At 35.7% G+C, this 13,633-nt stretch overlaps 1 protein-coding gene and 2 non-coding genes across 5 annotated transcripts; all 3 read left to right on the top strand.

The window, feature by feature from the left end:
* Positions 1-2,129: 2,129 nt before the first annotated feature.
* LOC113462828 lies at positions 2,130-2,211 on the top strand. Its single transcript, XR_003385990.1, has one exon. It is a non-coding gene; the product is annotated as a small nucleolar RNA snoR117 (small nucleolar RNA).
* A 98-nt stretch (positions 2,212-2,309) lies between these two features.
* Positions 2,310-2,396, top strand: LOC113462827. Its single transcript, XR_003385989.2, has one exon. It is a non-coding gene; the product is annotated as a small nucleolar RNA snoR116 (small nucleolar RNA).
* Positions 2,397-6,915: 4,519 nt separating this feature from the next.
* Positions 6,916-13,633, top strand: LOC103708632. 3 transcript variants are annotated; one of them, XM_008793652.3, is made up of 3 exons: positions 6,916-7,158; positions 7,269-7,360; positions 13,315-13,633. In XM_008793652.3, the coding sequence occupies exons 1-2, from the start codon at positions 6,931-6,933 to the stop codon at positions 7,347-7,349; spliced, it is 309 nt and encodes a 102-aa protein (XP_008791874.3). In that variant the 5' UTR covers positions 6,916-6,930; the 3' UTR covers positions 7,350-7,360; positions 13,315-13,633. The 3 variants fall into 3 exon arrangements, with proteins under 3 accessions (XP_008791874.3, XP_017698703.3, XP_008791875.3); XM_017843214.3 differs by having other exon boundaries at positions 13,336-13,588; XM_008793653.3 differs by lacking the exon at positions 13,315-13,633 and adding an exon at positions 12,660-13,004.

Below are 13,633 nucleotides of genomic sequence, written 5' to 3'. Positions count from 1 at the left end.
TAGTTTAATTTTGTTAATCTTTCATGCTACTCTTTCTTTTAAGAATTCAACTATTTGTATAGTACCTTATTCTGGTGTTTTAGCTCAAAATAGTTATCCAAGACTTTTATTTTAGTTCTTCTAGCTTACAATGTTGGAAACATTCATGGATTATTTACTAACATTGCATATCAATGTATTCTTTTATGTTTTCTTGGTAATATTCTCAAGGCTGATATATTCCCTAATCACTTAGTTGCATATTTTCTTCAACCAGTTGAAATTATAGCTATTTAGCAGCAATTCACTTGTTCTTTAAATGGTTGCAAAGCACATATCCAATAAATAGATACAAACATGTATGAACGTATGACTTAAGAGTCCTGGGAAAAAAATAAATGATATTGCGTAATTGGGAAAAAAAAAAGGATGACAGGTTGGTGGGAGTCGCACTAGATGTATGTACTTTGTCAGTCCAGCCCTCGTGTTTGTTTTGAGGAATGATTCTATAATCCGATTTAATATTAAATATAGGTGGTTTACATTATGTAACGGTTAGATAGCCTGAAAATCACTTCTACCACAAGCTTATCTCATGTTTTTTTTTATATCATGACATGTCAACAATGTCTCAATGAGGTTTTGATACAAGGATATGTTGAATTTTAACCAAGAATAGTAGTCTTCATGAAGTCTACAATCGAGAACTCTGATCAATAATAGCTTATATATTTTTCAAGTTCTTGCTTTAATCAATTATGCATTATAAATTGTATTTTTCATACAAATTTAATGACATCATAGTCTTCATTATATTGCAAAAACAAATCTTTGTGAGCAAAGTTTTATTATAGAAAAGTCCGAATTATGGCTAAATCTCTGAAGTTAGCATGAACCAACCAAAGAAAGAATAGATGAAAGGGATATTTCATACTTCTGATCCCAATTATCTTCCACCCAAATGCAATAGCCTCACACTACCATTAGAACTGTCAAAATGATCCCCAATTCGCATTGTATGCCATATTAGAGAGATAATGCTAACCAATACATAATATGAAAAGTATATAAAAGGAACCACTGACTTAATTTCTGAATATTTTTGGGTTTATCAATTTGATGTGCCTATCCCCTATAGATGCTAACCTAGAATTGTGAGGGTGATCCATGGAAACTGTTTTTTATTATATGATTGGTCTTATTTCTTTATATTATGGTTTGGATATACAAATTCACATTTTGAGTTAACTATGAATTTTTTTTAAAAAAAATAAAAAATAATGATAGTATGAGCACAATTGAGAAGTACTTTAAAAGGCGTGAAAACAAACCACCGTGCCAAATCAATTGCATAATAAGCCTTTTACTATTACCCTCGGATTAGGACGAGGATTATCAACGTCAACTATCAAGACGGCCAAATCAAGTTCGCTCCAATCTTTTATTGTTACCCTTGTCCAATTTTGTTAGGGCGACCTACTAGATGATGGAGATAACAAATTTTGTTGAGCTTGATGGAGTTTGATGAAGCTAAAAAATTCAGTATCATGCTTAGATTATTTGTTATTTAATCAAGCCTAGATCCAAACAAAGCTAAAATTTCTAGTCTAATTTCTATTCAAACCGTCGTAATCAAAGTAAGACCATTTCAAGCTTGAATCAAGCTCAATTCAAACAAAAAACAATGATCCATTAGAAGCTAATAATCAAATAGTGAGCAACCCTTAATTAGATCCAAAAAATAATTATAAAAGAACCCTATTGACATAAAATCATCAAGCTATATTGAATCGATTTTTTTTGAAAAAAAAAAAAGGTAGATTGAATTTCAAGCCTTAGACCGGATCGCAACTTGGCTCAAAAAATTCTGAACCAAGTGAAGCTGGTTGCATCAATTGACAACTCTATCCGTGAGCCACACGATCACCTTTATCGGACGTCCGTGATATACGTCGAAACATAGAGGGCAAATATGTCAATTCGAAAGCCCAATTAGGGTTTCTTCTCTCGTCCCAATCTCGATATAAGCGCCCCAAGACCTCCATCCGAACCGCAGCATCTCCGTCGTTTCCCTTCTCTCGCCGCGCATGCTTTTTCCCCAAACCCAGTTCTGCTTTTGGCCTTAGAGATCCATCCTTCTTCTTCTACCGGGCCAGTGATTTGAGATCATTGTCCGTACCATCTGAGATCCATCTCTCTGATGCAAATCTCTACCTCTAACATCTGAGGCCCCTTCTCTTCTCTTTGCTCTTTTAAATCTCTTTCTTCTGTTATATTATTTCTTTTTTTTTTTAATGTTTTTTATCCTGTGTTTTGGTTTATGGTTCAATTAGCGGTGATGAGCATATAAAGATACCATCAAACGCTGAAGAATTAAGAAAAGCTTTGTTGATAACTTCCATTTAGTCTCTGAGCTATTTCTCTTATTTGTCTAAATTTTTTAATCTTTCTATTTCATGGAAAATTGTTTGCTTTTATTTTTTTTGTCTTTGATTTGATATTTGATTTTTTCACTAGAAAATATAAGGGAATAAGGAAGCAAGGCAATAAATTAGAGTCTCTGATACGCTTATTTTCCATAGTGTATTCAGCGCTTTACGTTGCCGAGATGGAGTCCGGGCTGAGATTCTGGCATTTGCCATCTATCTATGTGGCATATGCATTCAGATGTCCGGACATTTTTTGTATTTATTTTATAACTGTTGTGATTTCGGCCAAAGTTTTTTGAATTTTGAACTAGGATTGATCGTTTCTTACAAGTGAGAAGGGATCATTATTTTAGATTTAGAGGACGGTAATTTCTTGTATTAATTGCTTACAATATTTTTCTTGTTTGGTATTTATAAAAATCGGTAGCAAAGAAAGGTTTATTTCATTCAAACTTATTTGATTTTGAATTAGAATGATTGTGTGTTTTACAAGAGATAAGCAAGAATGGTTTTAGATCTGAAATATTGTTCTTCAACATCCAAGCGTTATTTTTATTGGCTGATTGCAATGTTTTTTTTCTTGTTTGGTGGATATAACAATTGCTAGGTAATAACATCTCATTTATATTTTATGAAGCGAGGTACCGTTTTGATTGATGAGACTACAAAATATTTTTAGTTTGCCTTTCGAATATAATGTGATTTTGATTGATTTTGTTACGGTGTGTTCTGTGTAACTTAAATCATCCCTGTTTTTTTTTCTTTTGGAGACAAGAAATTAGCATTTGAGCGGTGTTGTTTGAGCTGGCCATGATCAGAACCATTTGCCCTTTAATCTTTATAAACTCCTTTCCCTGTAAGAAATATCATAATTTCTATTGTCTTGGATTTGTTGGCGTTGGCATACACTATTGGCTTGGATCAGAACTATTTGCCCTTTATTATTGATCAAGTTTATATTTGAATTGATCGTTGATTAATTCATATTTTTATCGAGTCAAAATAAAAAAACTGAAAGTCTAATCTAGTTCCATCCGGAATTGTGGATAGGATTGCCTGGGGTCTATTGTTTTTTTTAGCAATTCATCCTTTTCTTTTTCAAGAATAATTGAAACCAGTTTTATATTACGTCAATAAGTTATTTGATTATATCACAAGCGTATTATTTGTGAAGGACCAATTTCATACATGGTTAAATTACGTATATATTATTATCAACAATAGGAAAAAATGGCACATTCTACTTGTTATTTTAACAAGGCGGTTTTGATGTTTTCTCTTGGTTTTATCACCGGCTTTGGCTGATTTTTTGAATTGTATTCCATGACAAAAATCCTAGGCACAAGCATGAGATACTCTCTTTCTTTTGGTTTTTTTGATAAATACGGTTTACAAAACCCATGACAAGACAAATTGACAGACTTGGAGCCTTGAGTACTCTTATGCATGAATTTCATGTATACTGATTATCTGGGAAATGATGTGATCTTTAGTTGGAAGCTGATATAAAGAAACCAATGGTAACTATTAGTTTTTACTGCCATACAAGTTTTTTCTAGGGATACCTCCAAAAGTTTTATATGTACACTACGGGGCACATGGTTACCGAAAGAAATCAGTAAAAAAGAACGTAGCAGTAAGAGGAAAAGATGGGCATTAGGTTATAGAGAGATATACCCTAGTCTTCCTGATTGGGATTTGGAGTGGAGATTTATTAAATAATTTTTAAAAAAAATATAATTAGAGCACTGCATTGATCTCTGTATTCAGCTTCCTAAACTGAATGTGCTTAATATCTCTAGCTCTTATTTGTGATTATCATTTAGTTGCAGAACCTTGTTACGGTTTTGAAAGGGCAAGCTGAAATAACAGATGCTCATCGGGCTAAAAAGAACTAGGTCAATGTTCCCTCATTTTTTATTCTAATCCACGATATTACATCCAACCTCAAAAAGTTAAAGTAAAGAACTTGGTCAATGTTCCCTAATTCCACTTTTGGGGGGAATCAGGGTGGTGCATGCTAATTCTTTCAACTTGCTTGATCATCAAGATCCAATTTATGATCCAATTTATGCATATAGGAAGTTGCTAGAGCATGTCAATTACATTAAGCGCTTAGTTTGGGATGTCAATGTAAGCTTGTAGTAGCTATATTTATTTAGAGTACAATAATGTCGAGAACCTTCAGAAGGAGGAGACAAATATGGACATGACTCAAACCAACAGGGGCCTAACGTAGAGATCCCTTAATTCTTACTTTCAGAAGCTGCTCGAGATGATAAATTGCATAGAGATTTGTTTCCTTTCTCTCTTGGATCTAAGGTCTGTTGCAAATGCTGCACCCAGAATTTTTGTGGATACGATTTCAGCGGGAAATCACAAAAAAAAAAGGAGATCAGTTAAAACCACCATAAGGAAAGTTTTCAGGCATTGGTAAAATCACATTGGTCCATAGAGTTGTCCCCGATAGAAGTAACAAGGCAATACCACCCCATATCAGCAAATCAAGGAGTAGATACAAGGGCATACCACAGAATGCATCATACCGATAAATGACCACTATGCCCACATTCTGCTGCATATCAAACTTTTATCCTTTCAAAACCTTAAAAATGCCAAGTCAAAATCCGAAAAAGGACTTCATCCATCAGTGAGCTAATTACATGTCCCAAGCTGGTTAAAGGATACATAATTTCCTCCCCCCTATCCAAAAATGTTTAATTCCTTGTAGCTTTCTTATTAACTACATTTTTCTTTTGTCAAAAGGTCTCTCAATTGGTCTCCGTCTATCTTCAAGCATACGGACCACAAGAACCAAAAAGAATGTTTAAATAATTCCCATCCCTGTGCAAATTCAACTAGTGGAAATAATAGATGTAAATTTAACATGAGCAAAATGAAATTATACAACAAGAAGCAATTGCTTTTAAAGAATCCTAATACAAGAATGCATAGAAATTAGCAAAAGCCTGGATCTGCTGTCGAACAACATCAATTCCCCTATCGTTAGATGCATTGAGCTCCAAAATCATGTTATGATACTGCTCCCCATACAAGTTCCTTGCCACGGCCAAGATCGTCGACGTCTTCCTGGTCCCCGGCGGCCTGTACGGAAGCAAATAGGGCTGCCTGTTCTCGCTCGTCAGCCGATCAGTTTCCATTCAAAAAAAAAATCCCTTTAACCACAAAATTGAACCAAGAAAGAAGGAGCAGGGAAGCAACGAGAGTTACTGATATCGACGATGTCACGGTGGGCGGTACTTCTCAACCCAGGGGGCCGAGTTGCTGGGGCAGGCGAGGGGGCCTAGCCCTTGTTGGGCGTCGCCGGCGGTGCTTCGCTGTCGATCTCCATGGGAGCGGCCGCCTCTGCCATCGAAACCTCGGAGTTCGCTGAAACGCTTCTCCCCACCGTGCATCGGAAGCTTGGCTCTTGAGGCCAAGCACGTCTTTAGGAAGGCTAACGGTGCTGCGGACTGGATGACCGTTTATGCGGCCAATCACGCAGGTGGTACCTTGTGGACTTGGGATGAGGATTTGCCTAGGATATTCTGTGATGTTTTATTTTCTGATTTTGTTGGGTGTGTCTAGACTTGTGTAATTTGACATGCCCACCTTGGCAAAAAAAAAAAAAACAGCTTACATCAATCTTACGAAATAAACCAAAATTTAAATCTAATTTTGTGTTCAAAAACCATTTCAAGATGAGCTCGTCTATACTCCTAATTCTCCTAATTCATAATGTATGATTAAGCATGAAAAACCTTCTAATTATACCGCATTAAATAAAAAAAATTATTTTAGCACATGAAAGCAAGCATGATTGAATCTTTACAACAACGTATTTCTTTCTTGCATAAGAATTCTAAATAATTACATTCAAGAGTTAACAATGGCCATGAGTTGACATAATTTAGTCCATGAAAAATTGGTCTATATAAGATCCAACGCCCTAAATTCACAAACCCAGATAAGAGTTCTAATATGATTGGACCCGTGCTTAGTTCGAGCACTAATTCAGCTAGAGACAATCTTTGGTGTATGTTGCTATACCTAAATCTTAAAATTAAAATTAATCATATACACCGACTAAATTTTGATGTTCACATCATTGGACTTTATGAACTTTGATTATGACCATAAAGACTATCCAATTGAGAAGCCCAAGCCTCATCCTTTGTTTGGATTAGGTCAGGTTTCACTCATAGGTCTCAACATAATATAATGCATACACACACACCTACAATTCGGTGACAAGCTTGGATCCATACTTTAAACTGAAATCTAAGATTTATAAATCTAGATTTGGACTGTTTAGATGATTGGGCTGAAAATACTAAAGAATTTATGGGTTGAGTCATATAAATAGTATATAGTCTAGTTTGTAACCCTATAATTTTATAGATTGTTCATGTCCAGTTTATAGATCTGATAGAAGCTTTAGTATAATCATCCAAATAGAGCTTTAATTTTTTCGGCTCGGGATCGGTGAGTCAATGAGTCAATTCGGTTTCCACCAGGTGAGATGGGCCTAAAAATCCGCTTAAAACCCCTCGGACAGCGCGCAGCTGCTCCCACGCTCTTTAAAGTAATGCAGAAAGGCTTCGGCGGTGGGATACCAATGGAAGTCAAGAAAGCCGGAGAAGGCGACGCGGTCGGAGGCGAAGACAGCGCTGCCACCGGGCGAAACCCGAAGCAGAAGCCCCCATTTAGGCCCGCGAAAGATGACACCAAGCCACTCCTTCGCGACCCTGTCCGTCTAGAAACCCTCCTTTCTCTCTCTCCACTCTCTTCCTTCTGTCTTCATCTGGTTTTTTCTCTCTTACTTTGTTCTAATATGTGTGCGATTTTTTTTTGGCATAGATACTGAGGTCAGACCCCATGGAGAGCGAGCGAGCCGTGCTTCGTCTTCCTCCATTTCCACGCACCAACTCCCAGTTCTGATTGGCCTGCTGGTAATTCTGTTTGTCAATTCACTTATTTATGTAATAATTGTGGAATGAACGATTGAGTTGTTTAAATGTTAGATTTGGTTGTCATTCTGTGGGTTTCAAAATTGTTCACATTTTTCTATTTGCTCAAAAAATTCTTAACATTTTTCTAGACTTCGTCTGATTAAGCTCATGTTATAGATTTGTTTTTCTTCTTTTTTATTTTTTCTGTTATTATTCATTATATCTTATTGAAAATTGATGCATAAGATCTTGCTTGGTTTGTGGGTGGAAGATTGTACCGATACAATGTGAGGGCTATTTGTTCTGTGATTCAAGCCTTCTCAGCTTCAGCAAAATATAGTTAAAGGGGACATGCGAGGTGTGTTCTTATGCAATGCAGATCACAAAAATCTTGTAGAAGCAGAATTGGGAACTTATGTTATAAGAAGAAACCCAAAGATAAACAAAATTTACCCCCTCTTTGTGTATGATCTCATTCTCATTTCCCTATTTAAAAAATTGAATTATTTGCAATTTTGAAAATTTGGATTGAATAAAAGAATAGTCAAATGAAACACAACCTTCACATGACGGTGCTAATTAGTTCGGTTGGTAAATTCACTGAGTGTTGATACCAGTAACCTGGGTTGGAATCACACACTCAATTTTGAGCAGGCTTCTTACTATCCTAGTTCTCAATAAAGAAACACAACCTTCACTTCTTATCAACTTTATGAAAGCTTGACTTCACTCATTATCTGAACAGAGTGATTGCTTATGTTTTTTCCTCTAATTTTAAAAATCGGTTTCTCATTTTTTTCTTGATCAAAGTTTTGATAGAGTCTGACCATTGACAAAGGAACATACAATTTCATTGAACAAGCAAGAGAATTAATATTAAGCTGCTAAATTTGCAGCTTTCATATAGCTGAAAGTCTTATGAGCAATTTTATGGCATATGAAAGATGGATTTTTTTCATAATTTTGCCATATTTTTGTGTATTTAATTGAAAAGATTATTAACTTGTTACAGGGTTCTAGCTTTTTCATCAAAATTTCTAAGTGTAGTTGGCAGAATGGTTGGATGGTTGTTGAACTCTCTCTAATTATTAAGTTTTACATAGATTGATTCGAGCATTTAGACAATTTGTATATTTTAGTGGTGTTAGGTGTTGGTAAGGCAGAAGACCACATTTCTACTTACATTTAATAGATTATATATTATGGACCATGAAATAAAGCAGTATTTTATAAAATTAAAGCACATCATGAATGTCCGGTGAAGATGCATGACAGTTTGCATATTATATTTTTCAAATCATTGACTTAATAGTAATAAAAAGTAAATGGGGCACACGCTATATGTTTGAATCAACTGCTGGATTATTACTATAATGGCTTATGAGACTAAATGACCACTTCAGCTTTTTACTTTATGCTTAAACTTTCACATAATGTTTAGTTGGTTGCTGCTTAAGCAGTTAAACTCCGCATAGTCATTTAAATGGCTCCTTAGGTGTTTAGGGTGTTATATTTGATTACATTAGTTGGGATCACCATTGGTATTGTGTGAAAGCTCTTAGCAACCTTGATAAACTAGTGGGACTGCATTTTGTAGAAGGCCTGAAAGGGGATAGGCAAGCAAAGGAAAATCTGGTTGAGTATTGTGTAGATGAAACAAAGCAGTGGTCCCCATATGAGACTGAAAAGGGAACAATATTCAATAAACTCAAAGCAAGAAGGTGAAAGAAAAGCATCAAGGATGTGCCCATATCTCTCAACTCTAAAATGAAAAAGTGCATAGCACGTTGAGTTTTAACATGCATTTGCTCAGAAAAGGGAACCAACTAGTCAATGTATATGCTAAAATATATAGGAATATTTCAGAAAAAATATTTAAGTCAGCATTTTGCCAGATAAATGTAAATACAGACACTGATATGGGATATTATCGATTTTTTGAAATATAGAAAGCTATGGATAAGCAATCAAGTAAATGAAGGAAGGGGCCTGAAATGTCCATGAAGAGTCATGTTGGTTTTATTCTGATAGTTTTAGTTCAAGATAGTTTCCCTTTCAGACACACGGTCTCCAGTTTTTTCAAGGAAAAGAAAATAACAAAGGGTCTGAACCACGTTCTGCCTATGTTGGACAAGCATTTGCCTATGCTTTTCCTTCAACCTCTAGTTTACACTTCCACCAGAAGCTCGTATGCTCTTGTTTATCCACACACAAGCTTTTTTAGCTCCTGCTAAGCGCAAGAAGCCTTGTGCATAAAAAAGGAACACAACAACATGTACAACCAAGAAGATGGGATTCTTCTGCCAATTTGTCTTGTTCTGACAATTCTTTTTCTCATCATTTCTTTTGTTTCATATTCTTTATTTTTTGACCCATGCTTCCTAAGCCTTGTCAATATATCTCATGCTTCATCCAAAGTTGCCTCAATGTGTTGCAATCATGGGTTAATTTTGTGCTGACACCACCATTCATGCCATTCTGTTCTCATGTCAATGCCGCCAATATTTTTATAATAGCTCAATTTTAATATATATGTTTCTTCCCTTATTCTGCTATGGGACCATTATAATTGAACTATTTTAAAAATTTCCTTGGACATGCTAAAAAGAGCATGAAATGTCTTCTGATGTCAGTTTTATTTGGCCTATGGTATATAACATGGAATTTAGGTTCTTGGTTAAGGTACCCAGGCAACTGTAAATCGGGTATGCTATGTATAATGGTAATGTTGCAATTATAGATGATAACATGCCCACTTATGAGATATATTATTTGCACCAAGGGTTTAATACTTTATGCTTGCCAAACTTGAATATATCCGTAATATAACGATACATGTAATCCTCTTATACTGGTGCCAGACCGGCATGTAGTACCCTCATTTTTGATGTGATGGCACATGGAGGTATACCATAAGTTACTATAGTAGCGAATGATACCTGGTCTGTATCATATAGGTAAGATATCTGTATAGGTATTGGTACTGATACTTTAAACCTTAATGTGTACTATATGCTACACAGAATCATCTCTGTCACTAGTTCATAAATTTTCCCTGCATTAAGAGAAACCAAAAAATGCATCATAAACATACTCCTCTACATAATAGATGGGTACCTGTATGAGATTGAATGGGGAAAATATTTTGCGAACTCAATGCCAAGTAGATAAAGAATCAAGCATGTGCCTATATCTATCAAATCTAAAATGAAAAAGGGCATAGCATATTGATTTTTAACATGCATTTGCTCAGAAAAGGTAATTAACTTGTCAGCTATAGGCTAAAATACATAGGAATATTTCAGGAAAAATATTTTAAGACAGTGTTTTGCCAGATAAATGTCAATTTACCCTTATATGATGTTATCAACTTTGTGGAATATAGAAAGCTATGGATAAGCAATCAGGTAAATGAAGGGAGGGGTCTGATATGTCATAAAGAGTCATGTTGCTCTTATGAGGCTTTCTGACAGATTTAACTAAAGACAATTTCCCCTTTCCAACATGTGGTCTACCCTTTTTTTAAGGAAAAGTAAGTAAAAAAGGGTCTGAACTACTTTCTGCCAATGTAAGGCAAGCATTTGCTTGTGCTTTTCCCTTGACCTCTATCTTAAACTTCCCCTATAAGCTCCTATGCTCTTGGTTATCCACATACAAACTCCTGTTGCTCCTGCTACCTAGATCCCATATTGTTCCCATATGTCCTCTTCGTGTAGCACAAGAAGCACTGTGCATAAAAGAAGGAATATACAAGTATGTATAACCAAGAAGATGGGATTCTTCTGCCGATGTATCTCTTGTTCTGACAATCCCTTTTCCAATCCATTCTTCTGTTTCATATTCTTTATTTTTATCCATGCTTCCTAAGCCTTGTTGATACGTCTCATGCATCATTCGCAGTTGCCTCAACATGTTGCAGTCATGGGGCAATTTTGTGCTAACACCATCTCCATGCCACTATGCCCTCATGTCAATACCGCCCATATTTCTGTAATAGTTCAACTTTCATTGTACCACCCTTCCCCCAGTTTTGCTGGAAAAAAGAGCAAGGAATGACTTTGTTGTTGGTTTTATTTGGTCTATAGCAATATAATTTAGACTTTCAGTTGTTAGTTAAGGTACCCGGACAACTTTAAGTTAAGTAGGCCATGTATGATGGTAGCTGCAATTATAGATAATAATGTGTCTACTTATGAGATGTAGTACCAGCGATTTAGTTACTAGTGCATACTAGCAATACAAATTGTATTGGTAAGGTATCGATACAGATATGCCTCCTATATTGGTGCCATAACGACACATGTAGTACCCTCATATTTTTAGATGCAGGCACACGGAGGTATACCTTATATTAGTATAGCATCGTGTCATATTGCTCAGTATCATATAGGTAAGATACCTATATAGGTTTTAGTATTGATATGTGAACCTTGATCTATACTATACACTACCACAAGAATCATTTTTGTCACCATTCATAAATTTTCTTTGCATAAAGGAATACTAGAAAATGGCGGTGCACAAGGCTTCCACTATTGTGGGGTCTAGAGAGGGTTATTGTGGGGTCTAGAGAGGGTTAGATGTACATAGGGGCTAATTTTCGTGTTTTGAATACGTGACCTCGAAGTCACAATGGAATAACCTTACCATTACGCAAAGCTCACCCTCATCATAAACACACTCCTCTACATAATAATTGTATCCTTTCCCCCCTTTCGCTCTCAAAAATCTATTTAAAGAGTTTGACTTGGGGAAGTGAATGTCTTCAAAAGGGGATTGAATTTTTGACTCCAAAGAAGAAAATCTTCTTATGAGACAATATGTACCTTTTTTTAGTTCTAGTCCCATATGTCACATGTATATCACAAAACTGATATTTGTTAGTAATCAAGCACGAAGGGTGCTGCTTACTCATAAAGACGTGATGTACATAATCCGCATTAAATTTTTTCCCACAATATATTTGGTATAGGTCCTCTTAACCATGGAATTTGCTTGTAAACTAATATAGGAGGTGTTCTGAAAACGTAGGAAGACAACTAAAGAATTGATTTTGGTATTTGTACTAATGATACAAGTCATTTTTCATGTCTAATAAATGAATAATCTCGACAATTTAGCTTTTATTTTCTCAAATTTCATTCAACTATCTATATAAATTTTGAGTTTGCTTATTTTCACCTTGAGATGGCTGGCTCCCTCGGAGGGTAAAGAGGGATAGGAGGAAAACAAACTGCTGAGTAACTTGTGATTCCTAGTTCTGATAATATTTCTCACATATAGCTTATAGTATATCTAGATCTTGCGGTCAAGTTGCTCGTTATGAAAGAAACCATGTATGGAACAAAGATTCTTCAGGATCATAATAGATTGATGCAGTAAGACTCATATGCATGTCAGAGAAAGGTCTACAAGAGAACTTTGGAGACATGCGGGTTGTCGTAAGATTGTGGCTTGTCGTGCACTGTCATTCTAGATGTATTTAAAAAAGACTTTGACATAGAACATCAGATTTCCTTAATATGTGATGCTATAACCCTCTAAAGTTGTTTATGGTTCTAATTATTTCCTTTATGTAAGCGATGATCAAGCAACTCTGTCATTTTCTGCCGCAGTCCTAAACCAAGGTTGTAGCTACCTTTCATGAGTTGTTTGTTTGATAATACTTTCCAACTAGATTATCCGACATCCTTCTTGTATATCTTTAATTGCGTTGGAAAAATTCTACCATCTCATTGACAACAGAAGTTAACAATGCTTGTACACAGTATGGACCCAGCCGTCTTCACCTTCTCGTTTCATCCATCAAAATTCTTATATTATTTCAAATATATTTTTTTAATCACAGATGGAGCTGCGTAGGTTAAAATAAATTGCGGATTGGTTCTTTCTTTGAATGAAAGATTGCAATGTCTGTGGAAGTAGCTGATCGTTAGTTGACTTGTTTTCTTCAGCTGCATGGCTTTACATTGCAGGCGAAACCGATGCCAGAGATTCAGAAGCACTTTGATTAGTAGCATTCAATCATTTTGGCTTTGCAACTTGATTCTGGGACACCAACTTGTCATATTCGCAGCCCTGGCAGTGAATCGGTGAGCAAAATGTTGCAGGTAGGGTGGGCTAAATAGTATTTTCTGAGTGCAAGAACCACGAAGAATATTTGAAGGAACAATATTCACATGGTCAAACTCAAATTTGCACTATACTGTTGTTCTTGTGTCTGAGTAATTACATTTATTCTAGCCAATTGACACAAATCTAATTGTTGCCGCG

The sequence above is a fragment of the Phoenix dactylifera genome, chromosome 8 (genome assembly GCF_009389715.1).
Source record: "Phoenix dactylifera cultivar Barhee BC4 chromosome 8, palm_55x_up_171113_PBpolish2nd_filt_p, whole genome shotgun sequence".
Lineage (NCBI taxonomy): Eukaryota > Viridiplantae > Streptophyta > Magnoliopsida > Arecales > Arecaceae > Phoenix > Phoenix dactylifera.
Note: the sequence above shows the minus strand (reverse complement) of the source record. Positions and strands in the feature narration are given on the sequence as shown.

Bases quoted from the DNA above. Each gene is read 5' to 3' on its own strand.
- LOC103708632 (XM_008793652.3), top strand. From the start codon at position 6,931: ATGGGCCTAAAAATCCGCTTAAAACCCCTCGGACAGCGCGCAGCTGCT. The intron at 7,159-7,268 runs GTCCGTCTAGAA...TTTTTGGCATAG, and splicing joins AGCCACTCCTTCGCGACCCT to ATACTGAGGTCAGACCCCAT.